Genomic DNA, 27,508 nt, shown 5'->3' with positions numbered 1-27,508 from the left:
ATCCAGAAATGCCCCATAGACACCCAGATGCATTTCGATCGAGCTGACATTGTATACTTAATCTCAAATTAAGCATGTCTAGAGCTCCTGGGCCAGATGGGCTAACTAATATGATGCTAAAAACAGACCCGGTAGAAGTGGTAAACGTTTTGTAACATTTTTTGTAATGCTGTGAGGGGAAAAACAGATCCCACAGACTTGGAAAAAATGCATCATTCCAATTTTGAAGAAAGGCGACCAGGAGTTGCCGTAGTTGCCTGAGAACTATCGCCCAACAGCACTATTAGATATTCCTGGTAAAATCTTTGCTCGACTAATCCTGAGGTACTTTAACTGCTGGATGGCAACTGAGGGTTTGCATGAAAATCTTCAAACGGGATGCGTCCCAAGTCTAGGCACAGCTGTGAATTTAGTGACTATCTCGGCTATTAAGATGCATGAACATCAAATGAAACAACCTGTATACATGGCTTTTGTAGACTTTAGGATTGCTTTTGACCCTGTATCAAGAGAATTGTCATGGAACAAGCTGGCAGAGGCAGCATATCCCTCCTACAGCCAAGCCTTGATGTTAAGGCTATATTCAAACACCCCAGTTAAGATATGCCTGTCCTCAGATGGCAGACTGTCTGAAGCGATCCATACATATAGAGGATTGAAACGAGGCTGCTTACTGGCTGCATCCTTGTTTAACTTCTTTATAGCTGATATTGGTAAAAATGTGAAGCAAGTTGCCTTGAACTCCTGTAACCTGGCAATTGCACTGTGCTGTGGCTTCTCCAACCTTGTCCCGTTTTCTAAAACACTGAAAGGCCTGCAAAATATTCTGTCAGCGTTGAAACAAACCAACTATCAATCTGGGAAAGACTAAGTAATGATTTATGCTAGCAAACAGACTAAAAGATGTTCATATAAATGGTGTTTTTATTGTTCATGTTGTGAATGAGTACCGTTGTTTGGGCATCAACACCATGACCATCCATTGGATCTACCATATTGTGAAGAGTTAAAGAGGAAAATCCAAACTGCGGCCGCTTAGGCCTGTATCCTAAATAAACAATATGGTAAATTCTCTATGGAGCCCCTACTTAAATTCTATAAGCACAAAAAGTCCCAATAGTCACCTATGGGCCAGAAACCAAGGCTTGGACGAATGCGTCCTTCTGGCTAAGGATGGAGGCCTGCTTTTAGAGGAAAGTGCTCTCTCTTCTAGCCAGCCAACTGATAAGAATTGTGAGAAATGAATTGGGAATCCTCTCTCTGGGAGCTCGTTATATGTGGAAAATGTGTAACCTTTTTATAGGAAATGTTTATTAGCGAGGGAACCAGACTCACTGCTATGCTACTAGCCTCTTATTTGAATACAACCAAGGATCGTTCTATGGCAGCGTGGAAAGAACAGGTAATAATTGCAATGGAAGCTGCAGATATCTCGATCTTGCTTCTAAAAACTAATCCTGTACGAGCAAAGCAAAAATTATTGTACCATGATTCGATTTTAACACAACAACATTGTATGACATACCAACATTTCAAGAATGGGTGCTTTAAACTTAAAAGCCTTCATGAACCTGAGCCGTACCTTGTCAAGTTTACAAGCCTTCGGTATAGAGACTTATTTCGGTTCCGCTAAACGGACAGTAATTACCATGATTGCAAACTTTTATTGTTTTTGTAACAACCAAATTGAGCCAGAAACGCAAACATCTCATCAAGCAACGCCCCTCTTTGCAATCCGAGAAAAACTATATGCAGCACCTTTTCCAAGATATCAGAAATGTAACCCAAGAAATGCTATGGTATAAGATTTTTAATAGTCATTGACTCTTACTATTGCAACCACAACATTGTTATTATCTCTGAAATAATAACCAATTGATGTACTGTGGATTCATATCCAAATCTAGTAACAAAGGAGGGAGATTTTATGATTATGAATTTCGTTTTTGATTTTTTTATTGCAATATATTTTAATATATACAATAACATTTTAGATCTGCAAAATTGGTTTAAATATGTGGACTTAAGAAGTAGCCAAATTGCCTGTGCTACTGTGATTTTGATTCCCTTTTTATACAGAGTTTTATACAGAGTTTAAAGTTGATGGCGTATGTAACAATTTTGTTTTTTTTCTTTTTAATCTTTTGTATGATCTTTTATATGTATCTATTGAAAAATTGTTCATCCAACCATAAAAAAAGGAAGTAGCAATGTTGCTTTGTCTAGTTCCCTGTAGGAGAGGATTTGAGAGATTAGGGCACTGGGTGTGATCCAGAGGGTCCATAAGGGTGTGTCCATTTTGTTCATTTCAATTCCCCCCTCGGCCAGTTTCTAGGATGACCAAGACAGGTATTCTGGCAACAGTTTATCCAGCTTTTCCCACTCACCAACACCTGTATGTTATATACATTGCGAATGACTGTGCCTCTAAGGGACTCGGTAGCAGCTCAACTGCTCTTGACCCTGATGTGCACTTCATAGCCATTGTCGACCCTGCTTCCCCATGTTGACTAGATGAGTCAGGTGGGTCATCATGGAGCAGGCTGGGTTTGTCATTTTGGTCTTCTCTGCTCGCTTATTGAGTGGTGCTAGGGCATTCATGTGACAGACTGCCTTCCTTCTTTAGTCTACCCTGTGCTTCCGGTTGTCTGCAGCCAAGGCCGGTTCCCTCTTTGGACCTGTGGGGGCCGGAAAGGGTGTAGCAGCAAAACCCCTACTCAAGCCAGTATTTAACCAAGGTTATCTTTTACCTGACTTCTGCTTCCAGACATGGGGCCCTTCCACCCATTGACTATCCATTCACTGTAGAGCTTCTCTTACCCCACAGGACCAACTTTGCTGTTTTGGGTCTGTTCACTGTGATTTGGTTACCTATAGCACAGTTCTAGCTCAACTCGGAACTTGCATTTGCTTCTTCTCAGCCAGCCATTCACCTCTTCCCTTTCCGCTCACACACACTCTCTCTTGGACTGCACACTTTCTTCATTGTCTTCACTTACTCGTTTGTTCTACCCACCAACCTGCATCCCCTTTTTTCTTTTCTCCCCCCCACCCCCTCCTTTCTACTCGCTGGTCTCCTTCCCTTAACTGATGGCCTTCAGCCTTAACTTGGTGCAACTTCTGCATCAGCCCTGTCCTCCCCATCTTCCTCCCCCCCCCCCTCCCAACCCTCTCAAATAATATGCTCCTTTGATCACAGGATCTTCAACCTCATCTTTCCCCTTCGCCTACTGCACAATGTCTGCTCCTTTCTTCCATCCCCCCCCCACCCATCTTTGTCACTGCTTTACTTGGTCTCTGGAATGCACAATCCCTCTGCAATAAGTCTTCCTAAGTCTGTGACCATGTCGACTCTCATCACCCTTAACTTTCACTTCTTGCTTTCACAGAAACCTGGATTGTTATACCAACAGCTCTCAACACAGACTCTGCTACTTTTCCCTCCTTTCCCAGACCTTTTGGGAAGGGCAGCGGTATGGGTTCCTTATCAATAAGCCCCTCAGCACTGCCCCTCTGACATCAGTTTTCCTCTTTTGAATATGCCAAGATTCAACTCCTCTCTCCTATTCCGATCACTGTTCTGACTCTTTATCGACCACCCCACCCGGGCGATACCCCGGTCCCCTCAAAACCTTCTCCTTGAGTCCCATCCTAACAACCTTCCCATTGTCATGCAGGAGGTTGGGGGGGCTTTAACCTTCTGCAGCCACCTGCTTTGAACTTAAATCCCTCCTATCTGACCATTCCCTCCTGACCCACACTGGTGGGAACTCTCTTGACCATGTTATTCACTTTTCTTCTCTGACCTCTCCATTGAACCCCCCCTCCCTCTTTTAACACGTGTGAGGACCCCTCTGCTCCTTTCCCCTATTTATGCCTCTTCCATTGACCGTGCCTTCTCTAACTTTCACAATGCCTTGTGGCTCAAATTTACGAACACTGTATTCACACCTTCATGTCTGTCCTCCACCTTGAATCACAACTGACCTACAACACTTGCCTGTTTTACTTACACCTTCCTCTAAATGTTTAGCACTCCCCCAACCCTCCTTCTGTCCACCATCTCTTCTACGCTAGACTACTTCTCTTCTGCCCCTCCTATTGTATTAGCACCCATCCTTCTCCATTGCCAACCCATATTGTGCTTCTGCCAACACTTTTGCTCCCCAAATGGTCAAAGACTATGGGCCTCATTACACGGTAGGCGGTAAGGGTTTACCGGTACCGGTATTTTACTGGTACCGGTAAACCCTTACCGGCTTTCTATGAGGTCGCTTTGCGGGTTGGTACATTAACGCCTGCTTTTAGCAGGCGTTAAACGAACCCGCAAAGGGACCGGGGTGCTAATTATCGCCTTCCCCATTCCCATTATGCCCTATGGGGCCAAAATGGGAATGGGGAAGGGCAATGGAGGAAGGAGGAATTGCCGCCTTCCCGACCTTGGAATAGGGCGGTAATTCCCCTTTCCTCCAAGGCGGTACCGGTAAATTACCGGCATGAACCATGCCGCTAATAGCGCCATGGTTTACCACCTACCGTGTAATGAGGCCCTTAGCCTTAATCACTTTCCCTTAACTATCTGAGCGCTTTAATCTTTCTCCCCGGTTCCCTGCCTTAATCTGCATATTATCCATATAGAAGAAACCTGCTGACCCAAACGACCTAGCAAACTATTGCCCTGTTTCTCTTCTTCCCCGTTATTGAGAAGTGCTTGAGCGGGCGGTCTTCAACCAGATCACTAAGTACTTGGAGGATAATGGCCTTGGAGACCGACTTCAATCTGGCTCCTGTTGGAAACACTCCAATGAGACTGCACTAATGCATGTCTCCAACGTTTGCTCTTTTGCTCACCACTGCCAACTCTCTTCTATATTACTCCTTTAGGACCCAGACCTTTTGGAGCACCTTTCTTTGCTGTCATGAGCTAGAGTCTCAAAAGACTGAATTTCACTTCTCTGCTCTTGTTGTATTTTGGCCCAATTGTCCAACATTTTCTCGCTGTTTCCCTTATCTATGCAGGCACTTGCCTGAAATGCTCCCATGCTCTTCTGCAATGTGTACTTTATTTTTAAATGGAGAATGAGCTAAATGTGTGTAGCTGTATGGCCACCTCAGTGGAAATGTCACACCAGTTGTGTTTTGGTCCCGACAAGCTGTTCAAGAACTATGAAATCTGCAGTATTGCTTCTAACGCAGCCTGTAGAGCGGAACAAAGTCATTTTGTAGAATCCACAATACAAAACAGAGAACCCCAGTGTTTGACTGGTGGTTCTTTTTTTTATTTTTTAAATGGTTTGCACTCTCATATGCTCGGTCACCTGCCAAACGTGTTTCTTCAAGGTCACAGGAGGAACAGGGTGGAACCGAGGGGATAGGCTGTATTTACAATTGCACGCGGTGGCTCTGGCAACATCCTATTAATTTTATTAATTCTTCCCTTCATTCCAACTGTTTGCTATTTGCTTGGCCAAATATATTATCTTATTTCTGGAGTAATATAATGAGCTAAGTTACGGGACTGCCATTTCAAAGCACCTGGAGGAACAAAACCGTAGTTGGGTTCAATACAAAGGTGTGATTATGTAATCGTCCAGTACCTGCTGGCCTAGAGACCCAAGCTACTCCTCATGATGAGGCCCAACAAGGGTGAAACCTCTTTGGGCATGCTTGTGGTCTCGTGCAGAAGGGATGTGACCAAGCAGTTCTGGCTGGACTTCCCCTTTTGGGTTGGCACCAAGCCTGATTCCATATGGTCTTCCCCTTTTGCAATGGCTTGGTAGGGGAAGAACAATGGTCTGGAGGGTTCCCCAGAGCAATGGCAGAGGTTGGGATTAATTCCAAACTTTCCAGCCATCCCCTCCTTTGTTTTGCATGATTCTATAATGTCCATTAGGCATAGGAAGCATGGGATGAGGTTACATGCTCAAGTAATCTGCTTTGTTCCAGTCAGAGCCGACTGATGAGTTGCACAGTGTGGTTGATGCTTTACCTTAAAGCCACGTTGGTTATGGAAGACCTAGACATAAAGTATAAGTGCGGTTGAGACAAGTATAGGAGCCATTGAAGGGTGGAAAGGTTAATGTATGTGGTAATATCTGAGCAAGATTGTCTCATTCCTTTGATGTTCTTCAGAGCACTGTGGTGAATCGTGGTGCCGCGATCCACGCAAGAGCCTTAACCAGGACTGCCTGGCGGCGGTAGTGATGCTACCCACTGCAGTGAGATGGTGGCAGCAATAGTTGAGCTAACGACGCGCAGAGGATGCACATCCACCCTTTGGCGTGCCGGTGCTGGAATACTGGGAGCAGGAATGGAAGTCGACCAAAGAAGAAGGCGGAGAGACACTGCAGGACCTCGCAGGAAAGGCCCTAGTCTTTTTCTTTGGTGCCAGTAAAAGTCCTGGATGTTTGGAACTCCATAGAGCCTATGGGAGGATCCGGGTTCAAATCCCATAGAGAAACCTGGGGAAATGTAAGGGGTACTTAATAAAATAAAAGCCTGAGCCCCCAAGGGTCAGACAAATAATATTTAAAAGAATCCCAGGATAAAACAAGAATACAAAAAGCAAATAAAGTTAATCTACAATTAAAGTAATAGAAGCCCCACTGGCCGATAGAAAAAGAGCCTAAATGCAGTAGGACCACAGTGGAAACACCCTGCCAGCCAATCCTGTAAGCAGGGCTTTCCACTAATCCGCAGCCAACAGGATGAGTCTAGCTACAAAAGCAGAACGAGCACATTCTGAACTTCAGTCAGGGACAGGTTCCCTGTACTTCTCTCCAGGCGTTACTGCAGCAGGAGGAGCTGCTTCTTGATAGTTGCTTCCTGGTTAAAGGAGCTTTGACTATCCTGGAGCACTGCCTGCCTGGAAACTGCCTGGAGGAAACTAATTGTCCCAGGGGGAGGAAAGCGAGTACCCCTGCAGCCCACCTAAGCCAAAAGAGTAGAAGAGCTGACCTTCTTGAGAAGCCTGAGGAAACTGACTAACCCAGGAGAAGGACAGAGCCCCCTACAGGCAGAATGGTGAAAGAGATGACCCGCTTGGGAAGAGGCTAAGGCAACAACTTGCTAAGATCTTGGTGAAGGGAGACCAGGACAGAAGCAGGACCCCTGAGAGGAGGAGGGGTCAAAGCAAGACCCCGCCGCCCCCCCCCCCCCTGGAAGAGGAGGGGGACAACAATCCAGGTCCCCTGGGGACGTGAGGGGCAAAGCAGAAGGAAGGTATTCACCCTGAGAGAGAGTGAGGGGTATGAACTACTCAAAGGACCGAGATGGAGAACCAAAGCACAGACCCAGCTGATCCCTCACCTAAGAGGTCGGACACCTAGAATGCAACTACAGGTCTCAGTTTGATTGGTTCGCATAAGCGGCCCTGTTTGTCTTTTGAAAGAAACCACAAGAGAAAACTTCTTTTGAATAATTGTACTTTTGTTATTTAGGGAAGGACTTTAGTAGATATTCTACCCTCAAAATGTCACCCAAGGGAAGGAGGTTAAGTTGTTATTGCACCATTTGATTTAGCTATTCTGACAACTCCCTTTCAAGGAACCTTTTGATTCAAGAAATGTTTATTTTAAGCTAAAGGATTAGTTGTGACCGATGAGTTTACTTTAGGGTTTTATCACTTTGGGACACCGTTTTACTTCATAGGTGAATTGCACCTTTAGTTTGCATTATTCACGCAGGGATGGACTTTTAGGTCACTTACGTTTGAATATGTTTGCTTTATTCTTTAAGGCCTGTTTTCAATTACACCTTCTTAATAAAGTAATTTCTGTAAAAAGACCCAAAGTCTGAGACTCTTCTGTTCGCCATGTCGTCGCAGTACATTCTGTTTTCAGGGTTATGGGGGACCTGGTCAAACATTTCAGATTTAATACTGCAAGAGTTCCCCTCTGTGTTTCGGTCTCTTGAACAAGGTTGTACTTAGGTTGTTACTGTGATGAATCCTACGCACTCTTCACTAATTCTGTGCCTAAAGTCTCCTCCCAGGTAAGGAAATTTGTGAGTAACACTGGCGTAAAATTGCATTTCCAGGCTAATGACTAAGCCTTAGGGTTTTCCTTTAAAGGATGTTATAGGAACAAACGGAAATAAGAAAACATAATTTTTTCATTAGGGAATTCAAGTCCCGTAATTCCCTACTGGGACGAAGCAGAGGGCTGAAGAGTTACAATGTTGTAGAAGTGGTCAGTCCATTAATGCAGATGACCCACACCTGAGGGAGATGGAGAGGCTTAAAAACCCCCTTGAGTGCAGCCCATAGAGTTGGCATTGTTGGTGAAGAGCAGAGGAATATTAGTAACCCAAAGGGTACTGAGGGTGCAGTATGCAGGATGAAGCCCTAACAAACTAGTATTGTAACATGGAGAAGGAGAGCCACACACAGCTGTATGTAGTTAAATATAGGCAGAGTGAAAATCCCATTTATGCAAGACTATAGCGCTACAAAACAGTGACCAAGGAGATACAGGGTCAGTTTTGAAGACAGAAGGATAGATGAGAAATGGCTATCTGTCCCTGTCCTGTACCTGAGATTAGGGAAAACTTTCCTTAGGGAGCGCTGATGTACCGCTTACAAAAAGGGGGGACAGTAAAAGAAGTAAAAAGAAATCAATTTTTGAAAAACAAGGTTGTTAGACTTTGTCCCAGGTCACTGTTAAACCTCACAGAGGAATATAGGCAAAAAGGTATAAAAGTAAAGTTTACACCTTGGACTGAGAAAACCGATAACAGGTAACGGGTCCTGACTGTCTATTGTGGGTACACAATGCTTTACTATCCCATAGACAGATCGAGACTTCCCAGGGTGACTCTACAATTAAAATATATGAAAGAGGCTCAGAACAATGTTGTTTGTGCTGCTGTGGTTTAAGGTTTTTGACAGCAAGTGCTCCCTGGTGGGGATGAGCCAAATTTCAAATGAAGACGAACATGTAGCCCGCGTATTCCTTCCAACAGAGTATTAGATGGTAGGACGGGACGTGAGGCCACAGTAAAAGACATATAAAGGGTTGTTTAATGTAAAGGTAGAGTGTATTTTATTTCTCCACCATGTAACAATCGCTGTCTACCGGTTTCAGTGGTGTATTTTGGGTGTAACCACTTTCATCAGGACAGTCTTCTAAAACGGGGGGGAATACTCTGGTGATACTTTATATTCAGTCACTGTGTTTCTGCCACAGAGTTTATACTTTACCCCCTTTCGTAGCGCCATTGCAGGGAAGTTCAAGAGGAGAACCTATGGGAAAACAAAACGATAAACCATGGTCACTCCCCAAGCACTGCCATGCGCTCTGATGCTAGGAGACAGCAGACCAAGTAGCTGCGTCTCCTTATTCAGGTTGAGGAAAGTCAAAACAATCGATAGTGCACATTAGAGATACATAAAATTTCAAATTCAGATGGTGTGAGATACTGTGTCCAGTAATCAACCAGTGATAGTTATGTTAATAGTCACAAGTAGTTGAGCATTGTGATTTTTTTTTTTTTTCTTTCATAACTAGAAATACACACGCTCAAAACACAAAGGAAAGGGCACACATTAGGGTTTGGGAATACTGTACACCATGTACTGACCTTTCCGGCTGCAGTGGGTGTATACTGTATTAAGTATAATAATAGGCAGAATACCAATGACAGGTGAGGTAATCCATGCCAGAGCCGGTGTTCAGAGTGATGTGCTGTGGAGGTGGAGAAAAACGCAGCATAATCACTCAAGTGGCAGACTGTTCGGAGTCCCTACTGCCCTCCATCTATTAGCTTAGCCGGCGACAGGTAAACGAATGGAGATAAATGTCAGCCGGCAGCTGATAATTATTAAACCCCACTCGGGATCTATCTATATTGTTTCTTGTGGGGCAGGTGGAGTAAACCCATGCTATGCTGGTGCGCTCAACCCATTTAATAAAGATGGAATAAGTCGTCCGTGCCGACTTGTGGCGTACCAGTATCTACTTACATCAACTTCTCGACTCGGAACAACAGCTGTAACCCCCGGAGATCAAGGGAAGCTGTGGCCGAGTCGGAAGCTAAATAGAGAGCGTCGCAGCGTCACGTGGAAAAGTCACGTGTGCATCACAGTCATTGCGTCGGGCGCGCCCGAACCAGAAGTGCCAGTCCCGGCACTAAGCAGCCCAGAGACAAGACTGTCGGTCAGGCAAGGGCAGGCAAAGCGTTACGAAAATGCAACAAGGACATAATGGCCACAAAGTTTGGCACTCAGTACCTCTCATCTACAGGTTGAGTGTTGGATCAGCGCCCTCTATTTTTTTGCCACCAACCATCTGGTGGATGCAAATTAGGGTCTGTACAAAAGAGGGAATATAGAAAGACACTCACAATTTGTGGTGCCCGTGATGTAACTCCTCACAAATCAACTAGGGCTAAGTAAAGTGTGCAATATTAAATATTTATTTCAGAGGCGTCCATAGTAGTCAAAAGGGTACAGGATGCACCTATTGGAATATACAGAGGCTAATACGGTATATGTACCCAAATAACAAGCCAGGGGTCCAGAGTCTAAAGTAGGGATCCTGGCTTGGCACATGCAGGGTAATCCTAGTGACCGAGAGGGCTTGCCACGGAATAGATTAATTGAGGCCCCTTGAGTCAGTCTTATGGCGCAAGATCCAGTTTTGCTCACGTTTTAGAAGCATGCTGGCGATATCGCCCCCTCTTCTGGGACACTTCACCCTTTCTATAATATTCCATCTGATGTCCTCAGGTTTATGCTTGGAAGCCAAAAAATGGGCTACCAGAGGTGCATTTTCCCGTCCTGTCCTAATACAGGATATGTGTTCCTGTATCCGTTTTATTATGGGTCTGCTGGTCATCCCTATGTAGACAAGGTTACAGGGACATGTAACCATGTAAATGGCATTTGCTGTATTACAATTAGTCAGAGGATTTTGTTTCCAGGGGGTTCGGAGGCCCAGTTCTAGGGTTTTGGTCCATGTAGTGAGATTGCACACGTTGCATTGGCCACATGGTGTATGTCCGAGGGCTGATGTGGTATTCCATAAAGTAGTGGGTGTTTCATTACTTGGTTTATAGGAATGCACTAGGGTGTCTCTAATGTTTTTTTCTTTTTCTAATGGCAAAAAAGGGGGGAGCAAGGTCTACTGCCCCTACACTTAGAATAGGCCGAAGTTTTAGGATTTCCTTTTTGATTTGATTTTTGGAGGAATACCCAAAAATTGCTGTAATCGTTTGTTGTCCCTCTGGGCGCTTGGTCTGTTGTAGTGTGACATCCCGAGGGATATTCCTTGCCTGGTTTTCTGGCTTGCCTAATGATTTTGTTGGGGTATCCTCTTTCCAGAAGACGGATAGGATTCGAGATTGGGTGTCATACTCCTGTAGGCTGGAACAGTTCCTCCTATATCTGAGAAACTGTCCAAAGGGCAAATTGTCCCGCAGGTTTTTCAGGTGGAAGCTTGAGTATTGTATTGTCTGTGGATTTTCTGAAAATGGTAGCGGTCAAAATACCAGAAATTGCACTTATCTCCACATCAAGAAATTGTGTGGTCTTCTTTGCCGCACTGTGGGTAAATTTCAGTTATCTGTTTCTAGAATTTAGCCATAGGATAAATTAATTCAATGTGGTTTCATCCCCTGTAAAGACTAAAAAGATGTCATCAATATATCGAGCCCATACTGAGATGTTATTCAAGTATGGGTTCGTGTGAGGGTATGTGTGTTTCCTCAAAATGGGCCACATATAGGTTGGCCAGGGACGAGGCAAAAGTCGCTCCCATGGCGGTTCCAGAGCACTGTTGGAAGAATGTTTCTCCATAAAGGAAAAAAATCCTTGTTAGTGCTATTTCTGTGAGTTGTAAAATAAACTGAGCCGGCATTTCCAAATTAGACCCCATTTCTTGTAAGGTTTTTTCCACTATGTGTAAGGTCGCCATCTGCGGAATGTTGGTGTACAATGCCTCTATGTCGAGGGTCACCAAAAATTGTGTAGCGGATCGAACGGTAACTCATTCACCATCTTCAGGATGCTGGTAGTGTCCTTTAAATAGGACCGCATTTTGGGAATTTCCGGCCTCAGAAAGAAATCCACAAATTCCGACAGAGGTTCTATAATGGATTGCATTTCTGCCACAATACGGCGGCCTGGTGGAGGTGGGATACTTTTATGTACTTTAGGTAACGCATAGAAGGATGGAAGTATCGGGAATCTAGGACAGAGAAAAGCTGTTTCTTGGGAGCTTATATGGCCTTCACAAGCCGCCTCCTCTACGATCCCTGTGATCATAATACGCAACGCCTCGGTAGGATCCCGGGGTAGAACCTGATAGTGTGTTCTGTTGTCTAGGAGTTTTTTCACCATCAGTTCATAGTCAGCACAATTCAGAATGACTACAGAGCCCCCCTTATCGGCTGTTTTTTATAGTGATGGCTTGGCTCGAGCTGAGGTCCCAGAGTGCTTGGCGTTCTTCCTTAGAGATGTTCTGGGAGTTGGTTTCTTCTTTCTCTTCAATTTTTTCCAGTTTTTTTAAAATCGCCTTCTCGAAGGTGATTGATTCTGCCGAGATGTTCTGCAAATGTTAACTACAAAGAAGAGCAGAGGAAGCCAGAAGCAGCGTGGTGCATGCTGGCAGCCTAGGCAGAAGCTGGAGAAGAGCGAAGACGCCGGAACCAATACTTTGCAAATATCTTCTGCCGGTCCTGAGAGGGTCTGTCTGTGCCCCCAGAAATCTGAAGTGCACAGGTCGTGCAGCGGTAAGAAGGCAGGAGGAAAGCTTCCCCCCCCCGACCCGTGACCTTTTCTGCAGAGGCTGCGCAGCAGGAAGTGTGCAGGAGGTTGTCTCTTGTGGCCGGATTGCATCCAAGTCGCTTGAGACTGTCTCCTGTGGCTGGCGTGCACCAGAGGACCTCTGGAGCAAGAGAAGCTCCAATTGGAACTGACGTGAGCGAAGATGGACTAAACCTAGCAGTTTGCCAGGTCGCGAGGAGCCACAGCAGCAGAAGTCCTGTGAGGGGAACAGAGGCAAAGGTCTTACCCGGTGGTTCTAGGTCATTTGGTCGAATCTAAATGGTCGACAGGACAAATGATCGACACCAAAAGGTCGACAGGTCAAATGGTTGAATTTATTTTTTTTCCCTTTTTTGTTTTTTTGTTTGGGGGGGTCCCCCCCAACCCCCTTTTTTTGCTAAAAACCCCTTTTTCCCCTAAACGAAAACCTAAAATATATATATAAATAAAAAAAAAATTCGACCATTTGACCTGTCGACCAAATTGTGTCGACCATTTGTCTGTCGACCATTTGACTAGACACCTTACCCGGTGAGTTCACAAGCTGCCAGTGACCCCAGAGTGCTCTGTCCTTGCTCGCGTGTTGAAAGCAGGTGTTCAGCAAGTAAGCAACGCTTGATTAGAAGCAAAAATAGTGCAGAGAACAGTTTTGAATACCATCTATTGCGAAGCGGCAATAGCGTTTCTCAAACTATTATATTAAAGCCAATTGACTAACCTTAAGAGTGTGGGTCTGTGGAACACCCAGCAACCCGAGGAGGCAACCTTGTTAAGAGTCAATGCCAATTAGCATTACCCAAGCCCAGAGACGCTGAGACCAAGGCAAACACAATCTAGCCCATATTGCCAACAGAAGAAGGGGCTAATGCAAGGTCTGTAAACTATGAAACGTGGTGGCCATATTGTATACAGCCTATAGTGCAAGCTGGGATAAACACACATTGTCAAAACCAGGGGAGAGGCGGGAAGAGACCCAATCCCTGTCAGTCTTTGTTTGCTTGAGTAGTGGGGAAACAAGAGTGGCAAAAAGGCTGCCCTTCTGGGAAAATATCTATGCAGAAGGAGGGGAGCATCATTTGCAGAATAGTATTAAAGAACACCAATGTGAATCTCTTGTTTTCCCTGAAAAGTGGTTGAAAGTTTTGAAGCTGCACATTTGTTGAATGCTGTGAACCTGTTATAACCTTATCCGTTGACATTGACCACAAAAGCACTTGTTATTGTGAAATGCTATTCAAGCAGGGGAGTATACCCAGATGGCTAACCTCTGGAGATTGTAGGCCTGGCATGGAAGCAGGCAAGGGGGAAGTTGGAGTGCTACAAGGTGGTCCTAACAGAGATGTTTTCTGTTAATGTTACTAGAGGAAGAGCCGTAAAAGGCTAAGGCTATTGTTGAGTAGTTGTATTTCTTTGATTTATCAGAGTGGCAAATCATCCTGACCAAGACGAGCATTGTTGCTATTGAGGAACTGAGAACCTGTTCAAAGAGTCTTGTAGCCTTTGTGTTGGAAACTTTGTGTTGACAAGTTGAAAGTGCATCGAACTATATTGGAACTTTCTTACATATCAGGATTTCCTGGTGTTCTTTTCTTGAACTGTGAAGCAGATTCCTGTTTAAACCTGGGGAAGGGGAGTCTGCCCCGGTTACGAAGAGAGACTGTGGTTACATTGTGAATTCAATCATTGTGAATTCAATCATTATTGTTTTCAACTGCCATGCATTTCCTTGCTTATTTGTTATATGTATAAGTGCAAGGGACAGATGTCCTTTGTTACAGCGTTTCCTTTAGTTTATTTTAGGCAGGGAAATCCTCGTCAGGGTAGGGATAGTGAGGCGTTCATCCAACCTTCATAATATATTAACATGGCATTTGTGAACCTCACAAAGTGGTCCGCCTCACATTTCTGACCCCGCATTACCCTGTAATGATCTTAGGTGATTTGTAGTTGCATATTTATGTAAGAGTTCAGATATTTATGTGGAGTGTTGTGAAGGATTTGGAAAGTAATACAATAGATGTTGTATATTTTTGTTTGTGATTCTGTTTGCAACAGGGAGCCAGTAGTTTTTTAAAATTGATTTTATTTTTTTGGCCAATTACCATAATCAAGGCAAGAGCGGACAGTTCTGGTCCCCTCACCTTTTCTGTGCCATTTACAAGTAGGGCACTATTCCCATAAGGATGTAGAGCTGGAAGTACGATTTCTGGGCTACAAAGTCTATTTGCGATTTGCAGTGAGTTTTTGAAGTAGAAAATTATACCGAGATTCTTTACCCGCTCCACCGGGGCAGGTGTGGTACCATTGATGGGTCACCATTTGAAAGGAATTGTTTCTGGGGATGGGACCCAGATAATCAATGTTTTTACAGTCGTCAAGGTCGAGATTACATCTATGGTCCAGTCCTGGATTCTCAATCTTCTATTTTATGTGGGGACTGTAAGGGTGTTGAAGGAGGAGACTGACACACAGGTGGCATGATTGTTGCTATAGGCTTTTATTTGTGAGAAAATTGGAGAAACCCCTAACTTTCCCCATCTTCTGAGAGGGGGTTTCCCTACCTCAACCTAAGTATGCGTCAGAATGTCCGTAACTCAAAAGCCCACAGTCCTGTGTCAAAACCCGATTTCCTTCCCTTACACTCATAACTAAACTAAAGGATTGGCAAGTCTTTTCAAGATCCTTTGCATTGTCCACAAGGCCTTCTGGAGCCTGGGACCAAAGAATCTCCAGTATCTTCCTACTCGAGCTCTATGTTCCTCCAATGGCCTGAGGGTCGGGTTCTTTTCCAAGCAACGAGCTGGGGGCCGATCTCTCTCCTCGGCGGCGCCTCTCTGGAAAAGCCTCCCTGCCTCTCTGAAACTTGAGCCAAGCCATTTTAGGTTCTGGAAGCAGCTCAAGACTTCGTCTTTGCTTCTGCCTCTTCCCTGCTGTTCGCCTGTCTGTTACTGCACTGGTTACCTGGCTACCCTCAATCACGGGCCCGGGTCCCTGCCCTCCCATTGCACACCTGCACTGGCTCCTGGCAACCCTGCAATTAGGTCTGTATCTGTGACCTTACAGTCCTCCAACCTGCACTATCCATCACTTGCTGTTATGCACTTAACCTTGCACTGTCACCTGTTGGCTGCTATAGGCTATGTCCTGCACTTGCTCCTCCTCCCCTCTGCACTTTTCCCCTTCCCTGCACTTGCGCGATCTCAATGTCACTGGGCCTTGTAAGATTGTTGTCTCGCCCCCCCGCCCCTTGTTTCCCTTCTCCCTCCCTTTACTCGTCGTGCTTTGGAACACTTGTGTATGGGCGCGCTATAAATAAAATATATCATATCCTATCTTCTCGGTGCAGAAGAATGGCTCCCTTCTTCTGGAGAGCAGTCTATGGTACCAGTAGTTTGGAGGGACTATCTCCGGAGGGAATCCCTCCCTTCCCCAGGTCACAATCCCTTTCACAGGCACAACACAAAGTTCCAGCTTGAGTCTCAGCTCACTTATAAACCAATGTTCCAAAACATCAACATTCGCAGTGCCAGGAGAATGACTTGCTTCCCCAGGCTTTCCTTGACTTTGCTTTGCAGTAGACCACACCAGGGGGTATTGTTCTCTTCCCCTCGTCTTTCACAGTTTGTAGTTTCACGGTAGTGTGGGGGGAATGACTTTCCCCTGATCCTTCCCAGGCCCTCTTCCACAGTTTGATTCTTGTTCCCAGTATATCGTGCCCTACTGGGATGAGGAAGATATCTCTGGTCTTCCCTTTTGAGTTCTCTGTCTTATGCTGGGGTCTTTCATCAGGCCCCTTGTTTGGAACTCCCCTTCTCGGTTCCTCATATTGTTCGCGTTCACTTGGTGGCTGCTCCACCAGCCCTTTGCTTGAGACTTCTCACCTCAGGCGTTCTCCCAAAAATACTACATCCTTGCAGGGTTCCCCACAGCCTTCTGGTCTCTCCTGGCTGTTGCTTTCCGCTTTGGGCTTCCCTTGGCGTCTAGTCTTCTCTTTCTCTGTGGCGTCTCTGCCATACCTGGCCCTTTGCAGTTGCCGGATCCTCTCTTTACCACCTGGTCCAACTCTCTCGCAGAACCAGACTCCTGCTTTTTCAGGTAGAATTTGACTCCGACGTGCTTCGGGCACTGTTCCTGCTCCACCAGCATCCTGATCAGCAACCTGTCCTCCAGTAGCATAAGTGCAGCCTAACTCTCCGAGCCTTCAGGGAGGGACTGACTCGCTACAGTCCTTCTTCCCTTTTTATGTTCCACTGACTTACTGATGGTCTGCATTGACTAGAATGCTGATCTTGGTTCCGCTAGGATATTCTTTCACTCATGCCGCTTCTTCGTCTCAGTCTCAGTATTGATGTTCTCATTCTCAGCTAGGTTACTTGTACTCTTCTTCATCCCAGTTTCCACATATGACCCACATAGGTAGTCCCTACTCTTCCTTGTCCCAATACTTTTTATGGAGGCCAAATCATCTACCCTACAGAAGTACATGGAAGTGGGTGTGGGATTATGTGCCCCTGTATAGGAAAGGAGGATGAGGGAGGTGGGGATATGTTTTGGGCATACCGTGTTCTTCTCAGACAGTCGTCCCTAGTCCCGTGGGGGGGAGGGAAGAATCCCTCCCCTTGAGATACAAAACCTGCAGGGGGACTATTGGGTAGCGGCCTTACCTCATGGGAAGAGGCTCCCCCAGGGGAGAAGGGACGGCATCCAAGAATTCATCACAGGACCCATAGCTGGGGAAAATAATTCCGTAGCACTTTGCTGCTAGTTTAGCAGCAAAGAAGTAAGCTCATTACCACGTCTGGCCCTCAACTTTTCAATAGATGACTTGCTGCGTCTTAAAAACCTCTAGCGATACATTCCTAGGGCAATGTGTTCCCCTTTTTTATAGTGCACCCAAAAACCTGAGATGGGGCTCTGCCATGCTTGTGCATCTTTAGTCTCTCTAGTCCTAGAAAGGCCCACCTTTGGTTTGTAGCAAGGCGGACTGAAGTGTAACGTCTGGATTACCTTGGGTAATTCAGGCTTCATCCCCAAGTTCCTAAATATATATAGAAAAGATCTGGAATAGGGTTTTGGACCCATGTTCGTTCTCAGGAGAGGGGCTTCCACACCCTAGCTTAGTTTGTGAAACGTGGGGTTTCACCCTAAGTAACCCAGGGTAATCCCGACATGGACCCCCTGCTCACTGTGCTTTAGAGAGGCTCAGCTTCACCTCACTCAGGAGGCCCAACAAGGCTGAAACACGTTTCTGGGGTTGCTGATGGCCCGCTTGTTTAGAGGACAATTGCTTAGCATTTCGGTATTGGACTGCCCTTGTGGGTGGGACCGGCTGATCAAATGGACATGTCTTCTCTGCAAAGGGTGCAGTGAGCTAAAACGTGGTTGTTGACCCTCCTGAGTGGAAGAAATTCCATAGAACAGGGTATTTGACCAATGTTTGTTCTCAGTAGAGGGGCTCCCACACCCTTTCTTAACCTGCTCTGCATATATTTGTGGGGGGGTGAGGGGACCTTAAATTGATGCATCCAACTTTGCACCTGTACTGTGCGCGAGAGAAGAGTTCACTAATTCTTCCATGTCTTAACGTTGAAGGAAGGCCTTTCTGCCAGTGATACCGAAGATGTGCAGATCCACAGTGGAGTACCCCGAACTAAAAAAAAATAGTAGACCCGGTGATGCATGTTCCACTGCAACCTGCACAGTCGCACCTTGTACGCCAGGCAACCAATCTGTAGAATCAGAATTTCTGTATATCGCTTGAAACTCCCTGCCGCCCCGTCTCGGGGAAGGTGGGCACGGATGCATGAAGAGAACTGCAAGATGGAGCGTGTGGGCATGATCCGACATCTCCAAGGAATGTTCATTGAGACTATATTGTGCCCATTATTACAAAGCAATACAATCTGCTTGACCCTGCCATCATGTTCACGTGCCTGGTCTCGGGCACTTTAAAGATAACCCTCATATCACATCACTACGCTTACTCTCTCCTATACACCATCATTCAACTAGAACGCAGCTATACCCCTGATTAATTCGGCCCAGCTGTTCACATACGAATACGACCCCATAAACCCCTCATCGCCCTAATTAAACGCAGCTAGCCGAGCACATTCCAGCCTAGTTGCTCACATATGCGTCCTTCAGGCCCAACGCAGCCAGAGCCCAGTCTGGGTGTCCACCCACCAGACTGCACACATCCAACTGATATCTCCAGCACCACATCTAACGCTAGGATGCAGATACCACCCGGCAATTACACCAGCTGTACACATATCCGGTACACCCACGCACCCTACAGCACTATCGCTCTCTCTACTGACCAGAACTACGGTTCCCGAGGGTGTTCAACCTACCGGCACTTTGAGGCCATACCAATGATATATAGAGCGCTATATAAATGCCATGTAACGTAACCTAACATAACCCATTTAAATTGACCGCACTTCATTTTTTTAGGGATTTCCTGCCCGACTGCGTCCTAATATCGATGATTTGCACCCACTGCTCTTCATAAGCATTGAGAGGCGGGACAAAATTGCTTGTAGACGAATGGGGGCTCGAAACAATTATGAAACGAGGGAAACCTTCATGAAGTATGTGGTGGTGTTAGAAAAAGGAAATGTATGCACCAAAGGCACTGGGTGATGGATAGAAACAACAAAAAAAGTGATATTCCATTGTGTAAAATGGAATTCTAATAAGAAAACTCTAGCAGGTAGAAATGTCTAGTAAAACTAGAACAAAGGCAAATCAAGTACTGCCCCTAGACGGGTCATTTTGACTTTGCAGAGGAGAAATCCTGAGAAATGCTGAATATACAAATCCATTCCTCCCAAACAGCAGTGAATTTCACAATATGAGCAATAGTAGTTTGGGATGGTAGTAGAAGACAACAATATGCTTCACTTTTTTTCTTTTCTTTTTTTTTTAATTGTGTAATTTTGGTTTCTTACAAAGCTTTAACACATAAAATATCAACCTACTATATATATCGTAACATTCACACAGTTAACAATTATAAGGTTTTTCACAATCTTATAAGACATCTAAATATAAAATACATTTTTACTACCATCAAAAACCTCCTAAACTTTCTAATTTTTCCTAAGAACAGATTGCCAATTATAAAATACCATATTTATTTTCAGACATAGCCCAGAGAAAATAGCTCCCCAGAGTTCAGTCTCAACATTCTCTATTTTGCAAACGAGAGAGCTAACCACTGTTGTGATTCGATAAGAGCAGGGGACACTTAATGGCTGTATGGTGAATAGTTTCAACATCAGTTCCACATAATTAACAAAGTGTATCAGCCCGAGGAATACTCTTCCACGTTCCTAATATTTCAAAGGTGGGAAACTGATTTAGGTGCAAACATAGCATAAAGTCCTGGGCCCTTTTTTATGGCATTTGTGAGGTAATTGACGCGAAAAAGAAAGTGAAACCCTTGCCTTGCATACACTGAGTATTGATCTATTAGGCAGGTACTGTATAAGATGACTTCTGTCCAAAAAGTTTCACTTTCGCTCATTTTCTGATGGTTATTGTTAAAATAAATGGCTCCGCTACCAATTTCATCATAAAATGTGCAGATTTCAAATTCATAGTCTTTAGGTATAATCAATTTGCCTTTAGCCAAAAGGGAGAATTACTTCAATAGATTATCTTGGCTCGTTTCCAGATCCAACAATTTCAAATAACACCCCACGATTTATCTTCCAATTGTTAATAAGGAAGTTCAGCACAATTCACAATTAATGGCCTCAGTCAGTACACATTTTGGTAATCCTAGGAAATATTTCCAGATTCTTCCTTTGAATGCATGAAGCCACAATACTTCTCTTTCCAGAAAGGGTTCAAGCCCGTATAACATGCCTGGGGTGATGCAACTGTTGTACAATAACTAAACCTATGACTGAATAGCCACTTTTAAGGTTAGACGATGATTAAATTAAGCATACTTTTTTCATATTTTTCGTCCCAACATAATTTCGCAACACATCACTATTGAGCCCCGAGGAGATGGGAATTCCCAAGTATGTATGTTCCTTGGCTGTTTCAATACAACAATCATCTAATCTCCAGGCAAAATTGCAGTTCTTTTACCACCAATAATCAATATTTCTTTTCTTTTATGAGGGTATATAATCTGACCATTTTCTCTAAAATATCTAGCAATGGTCCCTAAACTATGCTCTAATGCAATTGCTGTGCGGCCCATCAGCAAGGTATATCAGCGGAAGAGAGCCACCCAAAACGACTGTTTCGCCTCCACCCCCATTCCCCCACTGCCCCAATTTTGATGGAAAATGATTACACTCCTTCCCGCAGATCTGAGTCAAATAAATTGTAAAGCAAGGGTGCGAGAACGTGCCCCTGTTTGACCTCGATTTACGGATGGTTTGGAAAAGTAAAATTTTTCCATTCAATGAAGCTGTCCTGGTGAACGAGTGGGTATCACCAGGTCGGTCCTGTTGTTTGTTTCTATGATTTCTTATTGTTTGCACACTTGGAAGTAGAAGCAATATTTATGGTTGAAAGGTGCTTTACATGCAGCGCTATTAGAAATTGTGAAATTCCCGTTTTTTTCCTTCATGAACAGAACAATCTAATCCATTGCTTTTCAATACATACCAGTTTCCCTCACTTAAACTGCAGTAACGTCTCATCATGGATTGGAGGTTGAGTTTCGGGTTTGCTCGGTTTTTGCATTGGTAAACATAATTTTTCCTGCAGGTCATTCTGTTGGGGGACTCGTTCATTGTCTCCTACCAAAGACTCTGACATTAATGGAGGTTGTCTGATGTACAGCAATGGTGGTACTGACCCTGCTGAAGCATTGGTGAGCAAATGCCAGACGGCAATGCATTATGCTGGGTGCAACAAACATCAAGACCGATATAGTCGCCATTAACCATGCTTTAATTGGTGCAATGTGCTGCAGGATTTTCTGTCCAGCAACGATAGGATGGTGTGTTCTCTTAATGCTCCTGTCAACGTCAGCAACTCAAAGCTATGGTAATTCTATTCTGCAGAGGGTAGCTTCTTGACCAATAAACTACTGTGCGCCATCCAATGATGCAGTCGCTAACATGTAATCAAATGTGTTCATCTACGCTTGAGGGGCTTTCATAGAGTTGGCATTTCTTGCTACTGGTGAAAAAAAGCATTGAATACATATTTTGAATGCTCTCCTGGCTTCTTCTCAAAATGTTTTTGACGGTAAAGAAATTTAGAGAAATCTTGGAAAAATGTATGTTATATTGCATGAATGTTTGGGAAGCCCAATACATCTTGCAGTGCTTTCTCAGCTTTCCGAAAAGCATGTAGTTGTATGGATACAGGATTATGGTGATCCAAGTGTGCTCCCGGACTAATTGCACATATGAGCATTTCATCTGAGAAACTCTGATATGTACGAATGCCAGTGATTTGTGCATGTGTGAGGTTTGTGCTGCTGCCTAGTCCTTGCTTAATCCGGGAGTATGTGGGAGATTGCTTTACAGCTGGCTGTACTAACCTGTTTTGTGTGTGAGGAAAGCTTGCCCAACTGTGCGTTATACCTGTGCCAAGTATGGGAAACTGTTATGAATGGTCTTGTCTGTACGTAGCTACTCTGTGGGTGACAAGCTTTAACTCGCACTCCTATTCCCTACTACAGGTCTGAACTGCCCAGCCATGAAGTTCCACGAGCGCAGTGTGCTGCCCTATTGCCATGGTGCCTCTCCAGTGGACAAGGAAGGCTACTTGCAGAAAAAAGGCGAGTTGAACACCTCCTACCAGCGTCGCTGGTTTGTTCTTAAGGGAAACCTGCTTTTCTACTTTGAGCGGCGCTTTGAGCGTGACCCTTTGGGCTTCATCGTGCTGGAGGGCTGCTCCGTAGAATTGTGCGAGTCTGAAGAGGAGTTTGCCTTTGCCCTTGTCTACAAAGATCCTGGCCTACGGATGTACAAAATGGCCGCTGAGAGCCAAGCCAGCCTGGAGGCCTGGATCAAAGTGCTGCTGGCTGCTAGCTACAATTACCTAAAGATGTTGGTAGGTGATCTGCAGAGACAATATAAAGAGCTGTGCCCATCCACCAATGAGGCTGTCTTTCCATGCGACACGCTGCTCACCCTGCTGTCCCCTGACTCCTTCCTCTGTGTCCCTGGAAGCGGGGAGGCCTCCAAAACGGGCCGTGGACGAAGCCAAAGCACTGGCGCGGTGGAGTCAGTTGTCCAGGCGAAACCTCCAAAGAAGTCTCCCAAAATGTGGGCAAAGAGGGTCCACCCTGCACCTAACTCTACACGAGTGGAGGCGCCACACAGCTTGCCGAGGGATCCAGCAGTGGGGCCAGAAGACGGGGGGACCATTCCATGGGAGGAGTTTGCACAACTCCATATGTTTTTCGGTGAGCAGGTCCTCCTACTGAGGAGAACCTGGCAGGAACAGCAGGCACAGCAGAGGGGCCCAGACGTACCAGATGAGGCAGACAAGGACCTGATAGATTGGGGGTGATAACTAACAGAGTTATTTAGAACTGGGGGACTAGGTGTGTATGGCTATATAATTTGTCCTAGTCATAGCAAACTTTCTGGCAGTTTTTGTACTGGGGAGTGATACGGATGTAATATTTATCCATGTGCGGCACTGCTGGGGAGTTCGGGAGTGGGGCAAGGGAGGGTGTAACTAACGCTGATGAAAATGTAATGGGTTTGTCCAGATGGTAACTTCTGCGCTAGGGTTATGTATTTTTTTCTATATCGTTTTTTCCAAGAGTGCCACACTGCTGGAGGACTATGTAAAAAGGGTTGTGCCACTGTATTTATCCAGGTGCGTCACACATGTTTGGATAGTTCTGCCCTGGCGCTTTCTGACCCCTTCTGGCACACAGTGATGGAAAATGCACCCCAGCAGTGTCCTGCAACTCTGAATACAGACCCCTCTCCCTCTTTGGAGGGTAATTTCCAGAGCTATAGGTACCGCACACCTTACTGAGAGATGCACAGTCCCTGGAGCCCCTTACGGGGTACCATGGAGTACAGGTCTTGCCTGGGGATCCTTGCACTCTAATAACAGTACATGCCCTGGGGCCCACCCCTAGGGAGTAAAGCGCAGGCCCGGGGGGGGGAGAGGGGAGGCAGAACACCTGCTGAAGAGTTGGGAATGTCCATGGGTCGCCAACACTCTCTAAAATCGCCCTGGTGTCCAGCTTCCCTTAAACACTGAAACTCCAATACTTGCATAAAAGAACCAAAACCAGATTGTACTGTTGATCTCTGACTCCAAAGTACCTTAAATAATGTTTTAGTATTCTGGAGAATGCCAAAAAGGAGGTTTGAATGTGTTCTCTTAGAGGTGACCTGGGAAGCCATTGTTTTCTTTTCTATTTGCTATTTCAACGTTTTAATTAAATTAACTAAATAGTATTGCTTCTCTGGTTCAAGCCCTAGCCACCCACCCCGCCTGCAGGTTTCTTTTTGCACAAATCCCATGGCAACAATGTGCACTGTGGGTTCCGCTTCTGCTAAAGGTAAATACTGAGAATTTATTTTCCTTACTTATAAGGAACCATGTTTGTAATCAACAAAATAAATGTGTCACCACCCACCCCCTGCTACTGTCCTTGTTCATTTTCGATGTGTTGCTTATTTGTACTTTTTGGAAATGGACTTGCTGCTGAGGCAATGTTTCTGGGAAAGCGCAGTCTACTATCTGGAGGAAATGGGCAGACTGGCAAGCCAAGGAGCAGGAGCCGCAAGACCACAGGCCTAATCCAGGAGACCAAGTAACACCTGTATGTCAGAAGAATAGAGGAATGGGCTCCTTGATTGGCTTCCACCAGACTCTGCAGAACAATAGATGAGACGGCAAGGGAAAGGTTGGAGACCGCACATGGTTTGTAAAGAAAGACTAGGGAACTTGGTATACTACTGAATAGGCCTGCATCAGGCACCTGATGGTTCATAATTTTGTTTCAAGTGAGGGGATGGAAGGCGTTGTAAACGTTACACCCTCTGTGTAGAAACGTGTAAGTTGCATTGTGAAAATCATGTTTAGAATGTGTGAATAGGTCAAAGATAAATGTTGGATGTATGTGTTTTTTTTTATTTTTTCATCATGACACAACATAGGTAGTCCCTGTAGAGACTATTGTATTGCTAGTCCATAATGCTGCTATTTTCACACTGACTCGGCTACTCTCCCTTTTTAATAGCGGGACGTGAAGCATAGGTCTTTTTCCATTTAAGACATCTGATGCCAAGTGTGCACAAAGCCCTGCCCTCGAAAACCTTAGCAGCGTTTCTCGACTGTAGTCCTTTTATATTCCAACCCACATTGGAGGTGAAGGATCTACAGTGATCGAGAAATGCCTTGTTGGGTTTATCTGGATGAAAATCGACGAGGAATACATTAAAGTCCCTCTTCCACCGAAATAAACATCTGAAGAGATGACATTTATCATGGCTTAGCTAAACTGGGCATCCAATAAAGAACTTGTGTCCAGAAAGTGTATGGTGCCACCCAAGTGGCTAGTCTGTAGGTCATAGAAAGTAGACTGTGAGGTGTCTGCCAAGTAATCACTCCATGCCACGACAGTCTATTCACGTATGTGCCTTAAAGTGGGGGGAAACCTAAGTGAGAAAAATGTTGCTTTGCAGGAAACGAGCCAATCGGCCATTTGGAGCCTTTTGACTTGAAGATGGGGGTTTCTTCACCCATGAAATCCCATTGTAGAATCGAAGTGATCTCTGCCTGAATACCAGTAAGACAGAGATCCTCCTCATCGGCACACCTTTTTTCTGCCACTCTGGCCAGCCTTCCTTTGCCCTCTCCCTGCTCCCACCTGTGAAGCTAAGAACCTCGGGTGATCTTCAACTCGACACTCTCCTTCTCTCCTCACATCTCTGACGTCTCTAAGAAGTCAAACTACCACCTGCACCTCCTCAGAGGTATTCTTCCTTTCCTCTCCTTCCCCCATAAGCTCACTGTCTCCAGGGATCTGGTTCTCTCCAGGCTGGACTACTGTAACAGCCTCTTTTTAAATCTACCTGCCTCTATTCTGTCCTCTGCAACTCATCCAGAACAGGACTACAAGACTTGTCCTTGGCCTCAAGCCCAGGCATCGTATCTGTCCAGCGCTGACATCTCTCCAGTGGCTGCAAGGATCATATTCAAGACCCTTTGCATCGTCCACAAGGCCTTCTGGGGCCTGGGACAAAAATATCTTCAGCTTTCTCTTCACAAATATCTAACTTCTTGAGCTGTTCGCTCCTTCACCTCCAACTCCCTGAGGGTCAGTCGCTTTTCTAAGCAACAAGTTGGTGGCAGAACTCTCTCTTCGGCCGGTGCCTCCCTCTGGAAAATCCCCCTGCCTCTCTTAAATGTTGAGCAGGAACATCTCCGGTTCTGGAAGCAGCTCGAGATTTTCCTTTTTGCTTCTGTCTTCTATCTTCCACTTCCCTGCTGATCTCCCATCTGATACTGCACTGGTTACCTGGCTACCCTCTGAACCATGGACCCAGGACACTGCCCTCCCAGTTGCACACCTGCACTGCTTCTGGCAACCCTTCATTTGGGGCTGTATCTGCAACCCTAAAGTCCAACTACCTGCACTTATCCAACACCTGTTGTCTGCAGTTAACCCCTGCACTGTCACCTGCTGGCCTCACTTCTTTTTCTATGTCTTAATCCTATGTCTCGCTCTTCTCCCCCACCCCTCCCCTTTTCCTCTTTCCTCTCCCCTTGCACGTTCTCAATGTCACTTGGTGCAGTAAGATCGCTGTCTTGGCCCCCCTTTGTTCCCCTCCCCTCCCCTCCCTTGCCTCGTTGCACCTTTAAAACACTTGCATAGTCGCGCTATAAATCAAATATCATATCATTTTTAACAAGAAAAAAAAGTAGAGTTCTCCATCTAAATTATGGGAAGTTTTGCAGCATCGGAAGAAGGGTTCTGAAAAAAATCACATTTCCTGATTTAATAAAATTGACAAAGAACTTGGGGGAGGTTTGGGGGGAGATCAGGAGACAATGAAAAACGGCTTGGGGCTCATGAACCGAGGTAAGTTACAAATCACTAACTATATGCACAGATGTAACCTCTATAAAATGCACTGTCGTCTATTACACTAGTTTTAGATCCCCAGAGACCATGGGCTTAATGGGCCTATGAGTCGAAATAAATAATATCATTAAGGTGTGACAATATAGGTGACAAAGGAGTCTGCCTACAAGACTTAAGAAAGCTGGTCTTATTTTAAATATCAAACTCGTCGGGTAACGGTTCAGGAGTGTCCTTCCTTAACCAACATACAGGTTCAAAGGTCTCCTTAAGTTCTCCAAATGTCAGGGTTTCTCCCAAGCAGTCCGTTACCTCCCAAAGCACTTCTACCAGCCACATCCTATCACCACCTGATGTCCCTCCTCCCTCTTTTCCAGATTACTCCACTCCTGCCTCTCTTCCTCCTTCTCTGAGCTCCCCCTGAGTCCGCCAACTCATTCCAAAATCATCTGCTTGTAACGGCCTCCAGAATATCTCCCAAGCATTTTAATTTGTTTCTTTTTAAATGTGCAGGTTTCCAGTGCAGGGCAGGCCTGTTGTGCGTTTGGTTACCTGTAAGATGAGAATGCATAGCTCATTTTACATTGCTAGGGACCACGAGGTGGAGCTCTGGGTAAGCACCTGTTCAGAGCTCAGTGATTGAACAAAAGGTACTTGCTCTTGTACGTTTTGTGAGATGTAGATTTTCTGGCTGCCTATAG

General features: G+C 45.2%; 1 protein-coding gene across 3 annotated transcripts in view; it reads left to right on the top strand.

Moving 5' to 3' along the window:
* Nucleotides 1-24,355, top strand: part of LOC138580804 (sesquipedalian-1-like) — a 46,339-nt gene extending 21,984 nt beyond the window's left edge. For all 3 annotated transcript variants that reach the window (XM_069651652.1, XM_069651654.1, XM_069651651.1), the window contains exon 2: nt 22,428-24,355. In XM_069651652.1, the coding sequence (XP_069507753.1) occupies nt 22,445-23,263 (819 nt within the window). In that variant the 5' untranslated portion in view covers nt 22,428-22,444 and the 3' untranslated portion in view covers nt 23,264-24,355. The remainder of the gene's footprint in view (nt 1-22,427) is intronic.
* Nucleotides 24,356-27,508: the final 3,153 nt, after the last annotated feature.

Source organism: Ambystoma mexicanum, chromosome 3p, assembly GCF_040938575.1.
Source record: "Ambystoma mexicanum isolate Mex_15411 chromosome 3p, UKY_AmexF1_1, whole genome shotgun sequence".
Taxonomy (NCBI): Eukaryota; Metazoa; Chordata; class Amphibia; order Caudata; family Ambystomatidae; genus Ambystoma; species Ambystoma mexicanum.
This window is presented reverse-complemented; position numbering and strand designations above follow the sequence as displayed.